General features: G+C 46.7%; 4 protein-coding genes; 2 read left to right on the forward strand and 2 right to left on the reverse strand.

Moving 5' to 3' along the window:
- Nucleotides 1–16: 16 nt before the first annotated feature.
- Nucleotides 17–1,752, reverse strand: CNAG_06067 (hypothetical protein). XM_012197597.1 has 8 exons: nt 1,450–1,752; nt 1,077–1,411; nt 959–1,032; nt 809–908; nt 524–758; nt 407–474; nt 301–347; nt 17–229 (listed from the first exon to the last, which is right to left on the reverse strand). Exons 1-6 carry the CDS (start codon nt 1,660–1,662, stop codon nt 418–420), a joined length of 1,014 nt encoding a protein of 337 aa, XP_012052987.1. The 5' UTR covers nt 1,663–1,752; the 3' UTR covers nt 17–229; nt 301–347; nt 407–417.
- A 260-nt stretch (nt 1,753–2,012) lies between these two features.
- On the reverse strand, nt 2,013–5,467 carry CNAG_06068 (chromatin structure-remodeling complex subunit RSC1/2). XM_012197598.1 has 11 exons: nt 5,061–5,467; nt 4,885–4,984; nt 4,740–4,821; nt 4,028–4,700; nt 3,900–3,969; nt 3,451–3,862; nt 3,281–3,414; nt 3,078–3,246; nt 2,965–3,041; nt 2,461–2,917; nt 2,013–2,411 (listed from the first exon to the last, which is right to left on the reverse strand). The coding sequence occupies exons 1-11, from the start codon at nt 5,210–5,212 to the stop codon at nt 2,104–2,106; spliced, it is 2,634 nt and encodes an 877-aa protein (XP_012052988.1). The 5' UTR covers nt 5,213–5,467; the 3' UTR covers nt 2,013–2,103.
- A 190-nt stretch (nt 5,468–5,657) lies between these two features.
- Nucleotides 5,658–9,658, forward strand: CNAG_07901 (hypothetical protein). XM_012197599.1 has 12 exons: nt 5,658–6,242; nt 6,305–6,781; nt 6,830–7,194; nt 7,244–7,278; nt 7,334–7,574; nt 7,623–7,664; nt 7,713–7,765; nt 7,814–7,978; nt 8,037–8,115; nt 8,163–8,346; nt 8,405–8,567; nt 8,627–9,658. Exons 1-11 carry the CDS (start codon nt 5,855–5,857, stop codon nt 8,422–8,424), a joined length of 2,049 nt encoding a protein of 682 aa, XP_012052989.1. The 5' UTR covers nt 5,658–5,854; the 3' UTR covers nt 8,425–8,567; nt 8,627–9,658.
- A 1,210-nt stretch (nt 9,659–10,868) lies between these two features.
- Nucleotides 10,869–13,488, forward strand: CNAG_07902 (AAT family amino acid transporter). XM_012197600.1 has 10 exons: nt 10,869–11,257; nt 11,351–11,440; nt 11,494–11,578; nt 11,639–11,897; nt 11,952–12,056; nt 12,103–12,338; nt 12,394–12,810; nt 12,859–12,997; nt 13,052–13,118; nt 13,168–13,488. Exons 1-10 carry the CDS (start codon nt 11,110–11,112, stop codon nt 13,347–13,349), a joined length of 1,728 nt encoding a protein of 575 aa, XP_012052990.1. The 5' UTR covers nt 10,869–11,109; the 3' UTR covers nt 13,350–13,488.
- The last annotated feature ends 9 nt before the right edge of the window (nt 13,489–13,497 follow it).

The raw sequence follows: 13,497 nt of genomic DNA on the forward strand, positions 1-13,497 counted from the left end.
TTGGAGCTATCCAAAGGAATGAGAACATCATCATAAGGGTGCCTATGTCACTGGTTTGTACTCTTTGCTTGATAATCGTTGGAACAGCCATGATATGTTTGCAAACAGTAAACCAGCGGAGCCCCTTCGGCATGAACAACGCCGCGAGCCCGATGACCGAGAGTAATTACGTTACGTAACAGTTATAGCTAAATATAAACGTCAAGTCTTCTAATCTTCTGATTGGGGTCTTATTTGTTTTGTCAGCGTTCGGCCTTATTTGTGTCAACATCGATAGCTAGTCATGTACAATTAACTTACACCAGACCGCCTTAGTCAAGCTCAACATCAATGGGCTTGATATACTCCTTATACGTGAATATCATCGCTGCATTAGAAGAGAAGATGTAACAATGATTTCATTTACAAAAATACGCTTTATGTAGCTTGCTTTTTGCTCCAATCCTCCCTGATCTTATACGTTTGTCTGGCGTCCTAAAAAGAAGTCAATATCTTATCAAGGATATCTGGAGAAATGCAGTACCTTGAGGACGTCCGTTTCTACGTCGACAATCTGTAAACTGGCCTCAACCCCGCATCCACCTACTCTTCCCCTCAGCGGAGCCCATACTCCACTTCCTCCCATGAAACCTTCAATGGCATCTCCACCGGCATTGCACATGATCCAGACAGTTTCGGTTTCGAACGCTCGGGTAAGGCACAGAGCAGAAACAACACTAGTCTCATAATCGGTCGGATGCGGGTGGTTATGGATCAACCTGCGTCCAGTAAGCATGAGTTAAGATAAGTATTTGAACTATCCACATACGGTTCACTGTCGGTAGCCATCCAATATGTGGGAGCAAAGATGATGTCTACCCCCAAATCGGCAAGCTCTTGAGCAGCAGAAGGGTGAGACATGTCCCAGCCTGTGTAAGAATTCAGTCCTGTTCATCGAGCAGCACCTTTCATCACTTACAGATCAACAGCCCTGCCTTGCCCCACTTTGTCTCGAATACCTGTCGAGGTTCTACACCAGCCACAATATATTCCCTAGAAGAATGTCAGTTGTTTTCAAGACAACTCGAGTCACTAACCTCTCCGGATGCCACAAGTTCTGCTTCACATATTCGCCTTGCAAAACACCCTCTTCATCAATGAAAAAAGCAGTGTTTTTCACTATCGGTGTGCTGTTCTCTTCGGAAGAAAGGGGATGTTGCTCAAGGTATTTGGCCCACTCCAGTTGCTGAAGAGTGACCTTCGAAGGTCTAGGGCCAGACTTGAGGGGAATATGAGAGAAGGGGTCCGAGGCAGGAAAGGCTGGACCATCGTTACGAGAGCCATGGACAATTGTTCCCACGAGGCAAACCCTATGAGCCTTGGCCAAGTGGCACAAGAATGAGAGCAAGTACTTGGAAGGGAATGTGAGGTACTGGTACATTAGCTTCAATCCACCGCATGCTGACTTACTTGTCGAGCTTCGTTCACGATACCTTGCAAGAAATACTCTGGAAAGACAACAACTTCTGCCTTTTCGGCAGCAGCACGTTCAACGAAGTCAACTACATCCACAAGATTCTGATCCAAGGTTGGGAAAGGAGAAGTGGAATGGGCTTTCTCAAGAGCAGGAGGCCCAGAGGGGGCGGATGCTGGGCTCGTTTGAGCAAGAGCGATACGCGGCATTGTGATATAATTCAAAAGATGAACAAGTTGCAAGAAAGGAAAGGAGATGCAGCCAAAAACTCAGGATTCGTTGTCGTTTGTAGTTTCAAAGTGGTTCGGTTCCATATGAATTGTCAGTAAATAGCGATACTCTTAAGCGAGGGCGCCGGGGACTCCAGCTTCCGTAAATCTTGGGTGTGGAGTCTCCTTAATTAATTATTGCCATAGCTTATTTAAATTAATGCCAGGCACGGCGATGCTCGATTCCCAGCAGCTAGCTCGCTTATTATATGAAACCGCCTACCGCTCAACCGCTTGAAGCGTTTCAATGGTTGGATTCGCTCTCCCACGCACATGAAATATTCTTCAAGCAATCATGCAAAATACAGTAGTGGCATAACAATACTATGGAGCCAGAATGTAATATAGTCTACCATACTCAAATCCCAAAAGCATCGCGCTTTATGACTTATCCTCGACGATCTCTCGAAGACTATCAAATACCTCTTCACTCGACTTTCCTTCCGCCCACCAAAGGTCACTGATGTCCTCATCTGTGCCTTCCACATTTTGAGTACCGAATAATCCCGTAACTGACCTTCGGTTCGTTTTTCTTGGAGACCATTTTTCGCCTCTCTTTCGCTTGGTCAGATATTGAAGGTACTCGACGGAATGGACAGGCTGTTGAGGCATATGGATAGCGCCAGGAGCCAATGGTGGTCCAGAGAACCATAGTACTTGCCCTCGGGCATCAGTAGGGAAGAGACGGGCTATAGCGTGTCAGTTTGCGGATGGAGGCCTGCACTATTATTAACTCGCCTGTTTCTGCTGGAAGCGTCTCTCGATGGGCCACCTGGTCAAGAGCCTGCTGCCCGCCCATGAGAGCTGCGAATGTCCTGATGGGCTGTTGCACCGCAACAGCCTGTGCTACAGGTATCTGGGGTGCCGACACGACTACTGGAGCTGCTTGGGGTTGAGGAGGCGGTACCACGGCTGGTGAAGCACGATACACTGCGCCGACGGGCTGCGCCCGTGGCTGGTTTTGAGGCGCAGGTGTATGACCGGCAGAGTGTACAGAGGGTCTCCCCCTTCTCCTCCCCTTGTCTTCATCGTCGTCATCGTCATCATCCTGCGCGGCACTACCGCCAAGGATTTTCTTTGGTTCGCCGAAGAATCCTGGACCTTGAACTCCTTGCGATAATGGTGATGGCACCATGCGAGCTTCTATGACACGTTCAAATGGGATGATTGACATGAAGTCAGTTTGTCGGAGTTCCTGCATGTGATCAGCTGGTTCATGGTAGCTTTGACATCTGAGCTCACTTCGGGAATACAACTATTCCAATTTTTGATTCTGACAATGTTGTAGTCTCGGTGGTTGAAACGTGAATTACAAACATCTGCTTGTCAGCAAAGCTCATGAGGACCCGACTTACAAACAGGCCATCCCGGATAGAATTCCCCCTCTCTAGGCCGCCCACGGATGTACTTGACGTAGAACTGAACTGAAATTCTTTCCATAATGTCCTCAACAGGGTGGTCACAAAATTGTCCGGTCTTGAACACTTCATGCTCGTAGAACATTTGGTCGGGTGTGTGAACGGTCTGACATCAGCGATGCCAAAAATTGTAGACTTACTTGTTCAGGTCGATAATACCAACAAATCGAAGCATGATGCGTTTGCTTCCCCTTTGTGGGAACAAAGGTCTTGAAAATTTGGCCAATGATCGGTCTTGTAGGGTCATCTGGATTCATCACATGAACGTAGTCACCTGGTTGTCAGCCATATAAGCTGAATCGAAACTCACCAAGCCTGTACGCTATCCCTTTATGCCTAGCTTCCTCTGTGAACACTCTATCTTTCGTACCAACCCTAAAAGTGGTAATGCCGTATCCAACTTGCTCCTCTGCTGCCCCAGCCCTGAGTTCTTGTGTGGCCTCGTGCATTGAACGAGCGTTCCCTGGACCAGCAGGAATCGAAGCAAACGCTATGGATGACGGTTCTGGGACGCCAGAAGGGGGGAGTCGAAGAGGATAAATGGCAGTAAGGGCATTGTAAAGTCTTTGCAACACGAGCACTCGCCCGTACTCTTCTGATCCGTCATGGAACCATCGTCTGGCCTTTTCGAATAGTCGTGCCATGTCCATGTCAAAATCTCGTAAGCTCGGATATCGTGATGCGTCCGCGATGGCATTGATTCGAGCAAAGGAAAGGGGATGCTGACTGTCAGCTCAGCAACTGGACGAGTTGGCTCACATTAAATGACAGGAACGGGATATCTACCACCTCGGGCAAGATGTCAAGAACCTCAGCAAGCCTTTGGCCACTAAATTCCAATCAGTGACTTGTCATACACCTTACAATCCATCCTCTCCTAAACTTACCTATGATCTCTATAACCTTCTACGGCTCTCAACACTTCTCTTATCTTGTGCGGCCATTGTTCAGGCCCACCAATGTTTCTTTCATAATCGGCTGTGCCTTCACCAAACCATCCGCTCCCTGGGATGCCGCCTGGTGCGGGGTTTCCAGGTAATACCTCTTTGGGTCCCTCCCATTTTGGCAATGTCGCGTCTCTAGCTGCGATGATAGCCTGATCAGCATCGCGCGGTGCCATCCTCGTTTGATCTGACGGGGAATTTGACTGGGCAGTCGAGTAAGCGTGATTGAAAGTTAGAGTAATACTAGGAGATGCTGTCGGATGGCTCTGTGAAGATGGGTGGGAAAGTGTCGGTCTGTTGAGGGATGCAGATGTAAAGGTCGGAATGGACAATGGGATAGGAGGGGCGGAAGGGGGTTTTGCAAGGGTTGGGATAGGACTAATAGGCTTTGCGACGGAGGTGAGATTTCGCACCTCCGTTAGTGGGCCCGGCTTCGTTGACTTTGTCGGAAGCGACGAAAACCCTCGGGTACGCTCTCTTCCTAGCTTGACTGGACTGTTGTGATACGGGTTGTTGTGGGAAAATACCTGAGCTTCTACCTTAGCTGACCAGTCCTGGAAGATCTGCTGCTCGAGTCTGATGGCGTCGATGTAGACAGTGGAGTGTTCCTCGTTATCTAAAAATCAGCGCAAAGTGCGACTTTGCTTATGCTTACAATGTTTTGCGTTAAGAAAAACAAGATGGAGTTGTTTGAAGAACGTTTCGGGATTTGGATACGCTTGAGACGCGAGTTGAGCCTGAAGAAACACATTTCTATCAATTTCTTTTTTCTTTCCACTTCCTTTTTTGGATTAACTCACAGCAATATGATCTAGACACTCAGGCTCTGGTATAGCCTTATAGTAATCTGGAAATTCTTTCCTGTCTGGAAGCTCTTGGAATATATCCGAAAGCCCACGGCTGGTTGGGAAAGCCGCGTCTCGACGTTAGAAGTGACATCGATGAACCGGCGACAAGGAGCTTGCTGCACACTCACCTTCCCGCTTTAGCTCCATATACTCTACTCAAAATATCTCTGCAAGCTTCCCATTGCTTCTCGTTGAAACCTCTTCCATTTTCATTGCCCGGGAATGATATCGGTACTGGGATCTGTGGCTTCTGGCCGCGCGTAGTCTTTCTAGGGGGCATAGAGGAGATAAAAACTGATGTAAAGCTGATGTAAAGCTGATGTAGAATTACTATAGTAGCTAAGCTATGTTTGGTTACTGTGATAACTAAAAGTATCCGCCATTAGTTGACTTATCTTTCATCCAGTGGGAACATATATCTAGATGCGCTGTATAATGCTTCTTCCCAGGTCTGCTGGCAGTGTTTCTGCTCTCTGCGACTTGGTTAGCCAACCACCACCCAAACAAGGAGCCACCACTAATACCACTACGACAGGAAGATAATTAATAATAATTAATTAAAAAACTGGTGAGCGGCGGTGGCAGCAGCAGCAGGTGAGGAGGTGAGGGTGCACATGATGTCAGTTTATGACCGGGCCACGCGGCCCTTATTTTTTGTTGTTATTAATTATTTATTATTATTTGCTTGTCGCCGATTGCTGAAGCGACGGCTGAGGTCTGAGGAAGAAGAAATCCCAAATCGTCATTCATCACTCGACTTCCGGCTTTACACGGCATGGTCGAGAAGATTTAGAACAGCAGAAAGAAAGAGACCGCATCTCAGCAACACAACCGCTCGGCAAGACTCAAGAACCACAATCAACCTTCGTCTTCACTATGCTCCTTCTATATCCATAGCCACCCCAAGTCTCTGATAGCAACAATGTTCTCCAGCTCCGAAGACGCTACTGGTCCATCGCGACCTCAAAAGCAGCCACGAAAGATCAACCGGTCGCAACCTCAACTCAAACGCAATGCTGCCTGCCTCCCATGTCGCAGGCGACGTATCAAGTGTGATGCTGCAAAACCTCACTGCTCATCCTGTGTACGGAGCTATCATTTTCTGGCACGTACCTACCCTGATGCTGAAAGGGACACTCGCGGAGTGCAATGTACCTATGCTGAAGATGCCCCGGATGCCGTCCATAACGAACAACAATCCCAGGGTTTGCGATCTCGACTCTCACAACCAACAAAAAGGAAGCTCAGCGAAGAGGATGAAGAAGATGGGGATCCAGAAGAGATGATTAGAAAGCTTAAAGGTGAAGTTGGTACGTGTTTCGGGTTTATATACTGACTGTGAACGGATGTCACTCATTTCACCGTCACTCAGCCGAACTTCAGAAAGCTCTGGAAAAGTCTCATAGTACAATGCCTTCGATTACAGGTCCTGGGCGGCAAACACCATTAAGCAACAGCTCGGATAGCGCAGCTCGTGGTCAACCCGGTCATTTTGAAAATGGCTCTTATCCGTGGACGGGAACCTCTCAAGCTACAGTTGTGGATACTTTCCCACCGCAAAACCCTCATAAAAACAAACATTTCAACCCCATGAATGGTTTGCCTTCTGCATTTGAAAACTTCGTACCTCATCGTTCTGCTGAAAAGTACAACATGGGCGATCCTGGCTTTCTCCCTCGTCAACAACCTTCAACGCAGCTGAAATATGATGTTAAACCAGATGATAGTCGTTTGGACAATTTCCGAACGTCTATAGAAGTTCCGCCCATTGACGCAGAAGCTGGTAAGATGGGTAATAATATTTTGGATATATTGTGGCCGGGATGGCCGCCGACTCTCCCTTCGCCATGTAAGTAGCTTTTACTAATCCCAATTACAATACTTAGTCGACTTGTAGCAATGCTCGAGCATCTGGTCGAGACCTTTTTCACCATGACCCCATCTGTACCTCGTGTTCTCCATCGCCAATCTTTCCTTGCCCGACTGGCGCTGCCGCCGTCGCACCCTGAATTTCCTCAAAGAGCTCTCCTACATGCCATTTGCGCTGCTGCTGCTCGATATTCCGCCGCGGTCTCTGTCCGATCTGTTGCAGACGGAACGATCAAAGTTAACAATGACGCTAGACACGCACGGGGAAAAGGATTAGATCAGGACATTGCGAGCGAGACTTGCTTCTCAGAGCGGAATGCAATGTATGCAATAGAATTCATGAAGTATAACCATATAAACGCCAGAGGGCTATTTGATATTTTGCAGGCGATGGTAAGTGGGTTGATATCACTAAAACTCTGAATTGACATACTGTATGTAGATCATCCTAGGCCATTGGTGTCAAGCGAATTCAAGGTGATTCAACGCCTGATGATTGATTGGGGATAATGTTAGCTTACATTGTTGACAGATGGATGGAGGGTTGGGTTATGATTGGCGCGGAAACGCGTCTTGCTATTTGTCTTGGCCTTCTACAAAACCAGAGTCAGTATGATGGCGGCATACCTTCTATCAAACAATCGGTTTTGGACCGCCCCAAAGATGATACCGACAGAGAAGAACGTCGAGCTACGATGTATTATGCGCTGTGCTATGATGTGACCACATCAGCTTCATCTGGCTGGGTCGGGACTATGCCTACGGAAGAGCTGGTGAGAATCTGCCAAATAACTTTTTATACATGGGCTAAATGTGCGTAGACTGCTAATTTACCTGCGGCGCGAGTAGATTTTGATAAAGGGGTGAGTACCAGCGGTCGTGGTCTTGCAAATAATTAACAGAAAGCCAAGGACAAAATACCAGAGAATCCTCAAAATTTCCATTCTCCCGACATCTTTTACAAGTAATTCTCTCAGTACGTGTCCCGCGACATCCAGCTAATGCTATCTAGCCACCCAGTCGCCGACAGTTTTGTCATGATGATAAAAGGCAAAATCCTTCTAGGTCGGGCATGTCGTTTTGTCCGTAATTGTAAGGTTATGGAGCCCGAAGACAGACTTCTGGCAAAAGATACGCCGGAGTTTAGGCAAATCGACGGCGACATTGCCATGTTCAGGTATGTAATTAATGTTCTGTCAATTATATTACGACCCATGCTGACCATGAAACTTTAGTATGTCATTCCCAAAGTCACTCCGAGACCCAGTTCAATATATGAGCGGGCATGCCAAAGGCATAGATGCCGACCTAGTCGTAAGTTATAAGAAGCCCACCGTCAACATTTGCTGATTCCTCGGAAGAGCGCCCATCTCGTCCCACACGTCGCCGCCATACAACTTCACGAACCATTTGCCGATCTGAACGACCCATCCTGCAGCTCGGCCATAAGACTACTGACCGAGGCTAGAGCCTGTTTGAATATTGTTTACCTGTTGATTGGAAGCAGTGCAGATATATCGTATGTTGTTGCTCCTATCACTTCTTGTAAGTCGTCTCTTCACATTACCTTCCTACACTCAAGTCAGCTGACTATCTTATACAGTGTATGTCCAAACTATTTGAGTAACGCCTCTTGCTAGCAGCTTATCCAATTCCAGCTATTTATTCACAGCATCTAGAGCTCTAATCTTGTTCTATCAAAAGGCACTTGAAAATGGCGATCAAGCGACAGCCATGACCATGCACTCCGAGATCGGTGTATTCAAGTAAGTGTTGAACGCCGTTAGTGCGAGTGCATGGCAACCAGTACTGATTCTCTCTGCAGGATGGCATTTACATCCCTCTCAGCGCGGTTTTCCATGGGTTCTCGACACCTCACCATGGTGGAGAAGCTCATGCAACATGTGGAAGAAGACATCCTTGGCCATCAAGTATTTAACGATGACTTCTCCTTCCTGCCGCACGGCCATCTTTCTTCCGAGTCTGTGCCTGGCTTCGTATCTCACCTAGGTCAAATGGGGTTACCAGATACCCACCCTGACAGTATGATGATATCCGAACTCGAAAAAGCTGCAGCTCTGGGACGACATCGACCTGGATTTAGCTCGCATGCTATGATGGATCAAAAGAGAGGATATGCGGGAGGATCGAATTCACGGTCCAATTCCACCGCTGGATCTTCTAGGCCAAGTCCCAATGACCCCTCGCGATGGTTGGATATAAGTAAAAGCCAGCAAGAGGCAAGTCTTACTCTCTTGAGTCCGGAGAATGTTGATGGTAGCGGAGGATCGGGCGACTGACTCCTCGAGCGTAAGAGGGTAGTAGGATGGAATCTTGGGAGTTATGAGTTAAACAGAAGTTGAAAGTTGAGGGGCTCATCTTGTTCTTTGAAAGGATTATACACAATCATAATATGCTCGGCATGGGGGCACAGCGCACAACGGTCCTCCTGTCCCGTGTTCGGCAACCTACAGCTTGCAGGCAACGGGCAATTGGTGAACGAAAGTGCGGAAAGAGCACGAATCAGAGACGCCAGGCGCCAGGCGTCAGGATTCAGAATGGTTGCTATTTGCACGGTGCGGATATGCAGTACCTCACCTGCTGCTTATCTCCATTCCTATGCCATGGTTACTATTCATTTTCTATCATATTCTATCGTCTTTATTTTTGCAGATGATGCTTACAGAAATTTCTGTTTACAACAAAATCAAACCGTATCCGGTATCAAGTTGTATGAGCGATGCACATTATTATTAGTCCGTTTCCAATATGTCGTCTTTGATTTATCATTTATGTCGGTCTTAGAAATTGTAATCATATTATAGTTTTTATTAACGGATGGAATTACATAATCAACATGGGGCGCGACTTTCGAAACATGGTTGGAAATGGCTGCACCTTGCTCACTGTTGCAACAATAACGCGACCGTCTTTCATTTCCTACCATCAAAGAATGCCATTTCAAGTGGACAGCACTGCCACGATGAGAAAAGTCTTATTTATTTAGGACGAGGGAGCTATAAAAAAGGTTTAAAAGAATAGCCTGCTGAGAGGACAAGTTTCATCGAAGAGCTAGACAGACAAAGTTTCATAGGAAGAAGGCTTCAGTTTCTTCGGTGGAGGTTTCAGTCGAGGATTCTAGTTAGAGCAAGAAAGTAAACTTAGCTACAGATAGTTAGAGGTAGATCAATGAATCATTTTACAGGCAATAAATACTGCATTACAGCCGACGCATTAGATTAGATTATAGACATTCTGAGGAGGGAGTGTTCGGCAACGATTTTTCGAGTACCCGTAGGATCAAGAAACACTACTCGCTTGAGTTTTTAACTTTTAAGCTCTGTATGGGGATTCGCTAATAACCAACAAGTCTATTTTTATGTACTTATAAAAAAAGGCACTTTATAGGACCTGACGGTGGACATAGGACGGCAGAAACAGCCGGCGAATGTGCGGCTTTAGCAGGCTAAACAACAAGGATTATGCAGTATATACAGCGTTGGCGCGCGGAAGTAATTGGTTGATATCGCATGGAAGAAATCGCACGCAGATAGTATGCTGATGATAAGGTCTCAACCAAATATCCAAGACCGTCGCAAGTCACCGATCCTTGTGATGGCGGATGCCCTTATTAAGTCATTTTGCTTGCTGTGCAGTATATGTACAATTAAACAGCAAAATGTCCAACTCCGTCATTTCTGATTAATGCGAAGCCGCACCACCGTCGCGTTCACCGCATGCGTGCAAGGAACGAGCACAAGATCATTCTCCACGCCGAGTACGTACTAGGTACAAGTCCCGAGCGTACGTACTTTAGACTATATTTTAGACTGGACTTGTCTTCCCGACTGTGGTCACTTGATTGGACAAGATAATGAAAACTGGATGAAGCACGCTGCACATGGAATAAAGTTATCGGCAGACGCTTTCCAGCCAATCAGCTACATAAATTGAGGGTCTGATCTACAGTGGAGCAAGATCGCCTTCTTTTTTCCTGCTCCAAGAAATGACCCGTACAACGTCCATCATCCATATTTAACTGGCATCGGATGCATATCTTCTTATCTTTTCCCTCTTAAATACTTCTCTCTTAAGTCGGTCGTTCCCAGTGACCAGCCTCCCCCCGATCCCTCAATTCAATTACGATTCACGCTGAAAACAACTAACTGCCCCTCACGTTCTAACCGATAAGCGCAATAAGTGGAGCCCAGTTACTGTAACATCTCCAGTGCCAAGTAGTGCAGTTTCCCACAATTGCACCATATTTATCCTTGCCAGTATCAATTCATTCACTTCCTCTAGAAGGACATGTCAAGCGCAATTGAAAAAGAAGGAAGTATTAGGGGAAGAACATCCCAAGAGGTCGTCAGCGCGGGATACGACCCAAAGAAAAGTGGCGATGGTGTAGACACGGTGGTTACCGCTGCACATGCGGAAAAAGGCGGTTATGAAGGCGGTGAGTTACATATTCTTCAAGGGGTCGAAGGGAGTGTATGCTTCGTATCGTCACAATGTAAGCTGCTGATAACTGGCTTTCTATGTTGAGCAGAAGGCATCCACCTTGGTGAAGGAACTGTTCACCGTCAGTTGAAGCAGCGTCATATGGCCATGATCGCCCTTGGTGGAGCGATTGGTACCGGTAAGTTCCGCCTCTTTACTTTGCTGTAGTTCATTATCTCATTCATTACACAGGTCTCTTCGTCGGTTCTGGGTCTGCTTTGGCCAGCGGTGGTCCTGTGGGCGTGTGGCTTGGTTATATCTTCATGGCGTCCATGGTGTAAGTTGTCTCTCGAGAGTTGTTCGTCATTTTGCAGCTAATATGATCGCTGGCTGCCAGATACGCGATGATGGTCGCGCTTGGAGAAATGGCAGCTTTATACCCGGTCTCTGGTGCCTTCACTCATTATGCGTCACGTTTCGTCGATCCTTCCCTTGGTTTCGCCCTTGGCTTCAACTATTGGTATTCTTACGCTGTCACCATTCCGACTGAAGTTGTTGCTGCGAGTATTGTCATCTCGTACTGGGATACAACGACGAATGTTGCCATTTACATTACTGTATGCCTTGTGCTGATTTGGTTCATTAACTTCTGGGGAGTACGTAAAGGAATTCATCGTCAAGATGCTGAGCATTAGCTGATCGAAAACCAGGCCAGAGCGTATGGTGAAGCAGAATTTTGGTTCTCTTCCATCAAGGTTATCACCATCGTGGGCCTCATTATCTTAGGAATCGTTTTGATGTGTGGTGGCGGTCCCGTAAGCAGAATCTTCTTTGCAAGATAAGTGCTTATGTCTTCACAAGAACCATGACCCTATTGGTTTCCGATACTGGCGTAACCCAGGTCCATTTGCGCAAATCACGATCAACAATGGTGACGGTGTTATCCCCGGACGATGGGGCCAGTTCCTCGCCTTCTGGAATGTCTTTGTACAGGCTGCTTTCTCTTTCATCGGTACTGAAATCATTGCTACCACTTTGGGTGAGGCCGAGAACCCCAGGAAGACTGTCCCTCGAGCGATCAAACGTGTTTTCTTCCGGCATGTTTTCTTTTTCTCGTCAGAAAAGTATCTAGACTAACGATGTTACAATCAGATTGCTCTTCTTCTACGTCTTCGGCATTTTTATCATCTCGGTTCTTGTTCCGTACACCGAGCCCAATCTCCTCAATGGATCTGGCACCGCTGCCGCTTCTCCTTTCGTCATTGCTATTGAGAACGCGGGCATTAAAGCTCTTCCTTCCATTGTCAACGCCGTGCTCCTTATTTCTGCTTGGTCTGCTGGTAACTCTGATCTCTATGCTTCTTCTCGAACCCTATATGCTCTCGCGCTCGAGCGCCAGATGCCTCGTTTCCTTCGACGATGCACTAAAAGGGGTCTTCCTATCTGGTGTGTTGTAATCACAGGTCTTTTTGGTTTTCTTTCATACATGAACACTGGCGGTGAAGCAGCTGAGAAGGCATTCGACTGGTTGTACAACTTGTCTGCCATTACAGGTATCATCACCTGGTGGTAAGTCTTTTGAAATAATGTTCAGAAAATACACTCACACCGGTATAGGGCGATTTTGCTTTCATATCTTCGGTTCTACTATGGTTTGAAAAAGCAGGGTCTCAGTCGAGACGATTTCCCATACCGCGCTCCTTTCCAGCCTTGGCTTTCTTGGTATGGTTTTATCTTCTTCACTCTCATCATTCTTGTAAGTGCACAGGTCAACGTGGAATTTGGCAATGGTCGTTGAACTTCCCTTTAGTTCAACGGTTTCACTGTCTTCTTGGAGGGCAACTGGGATACCTCTTCCTTCGTTGCTGCCTACATCAGTAAGTATTTTTTATTCCTCGAACTTCCAAATAAGCTGACAAAATCAAGCGCTCCCCATTTTCGCTGTCTGCTGGATTGGATGGAAGCTTGTTAAGAAGACCAAGATTGTTCCTTTGGCCGAGATCGATTTCCACAGCGGACGAAGGGAACTGGATGAGCTTGAGGCACTTGATGCGGAAAGGTTTAAGGCGGAGACCAAGTACCAAAAAATCATCAGTATCTTGTTCTAATAGAAATCATAGTTAGTTGTGAGGGAAATATGTAGGAAAATGTTAGAGAGTTTCGGTTGTTGCTCTATCCTTTGTAGTTTAGCAATATTAGGCTATCTTTTACGCATGCATATTATGTACTTTGGAACTGCACACATTTCAAGTTTCA

The sequence above is a fragment of the Cryptococcus neoformans genome, chromosome 12, assembly GCF_000149245.1.
Source record: "Cryptococcus neoformans var. grubii H99 chromosome 12, complete sequence".
Taxonomy (NCBI): Eukaryota; Fungi; Basidiomycota; class Tremellomycetes; order Tremellales; family Cryptococcaceae; genus Cryptococcus; species Cryptococcus neoformans.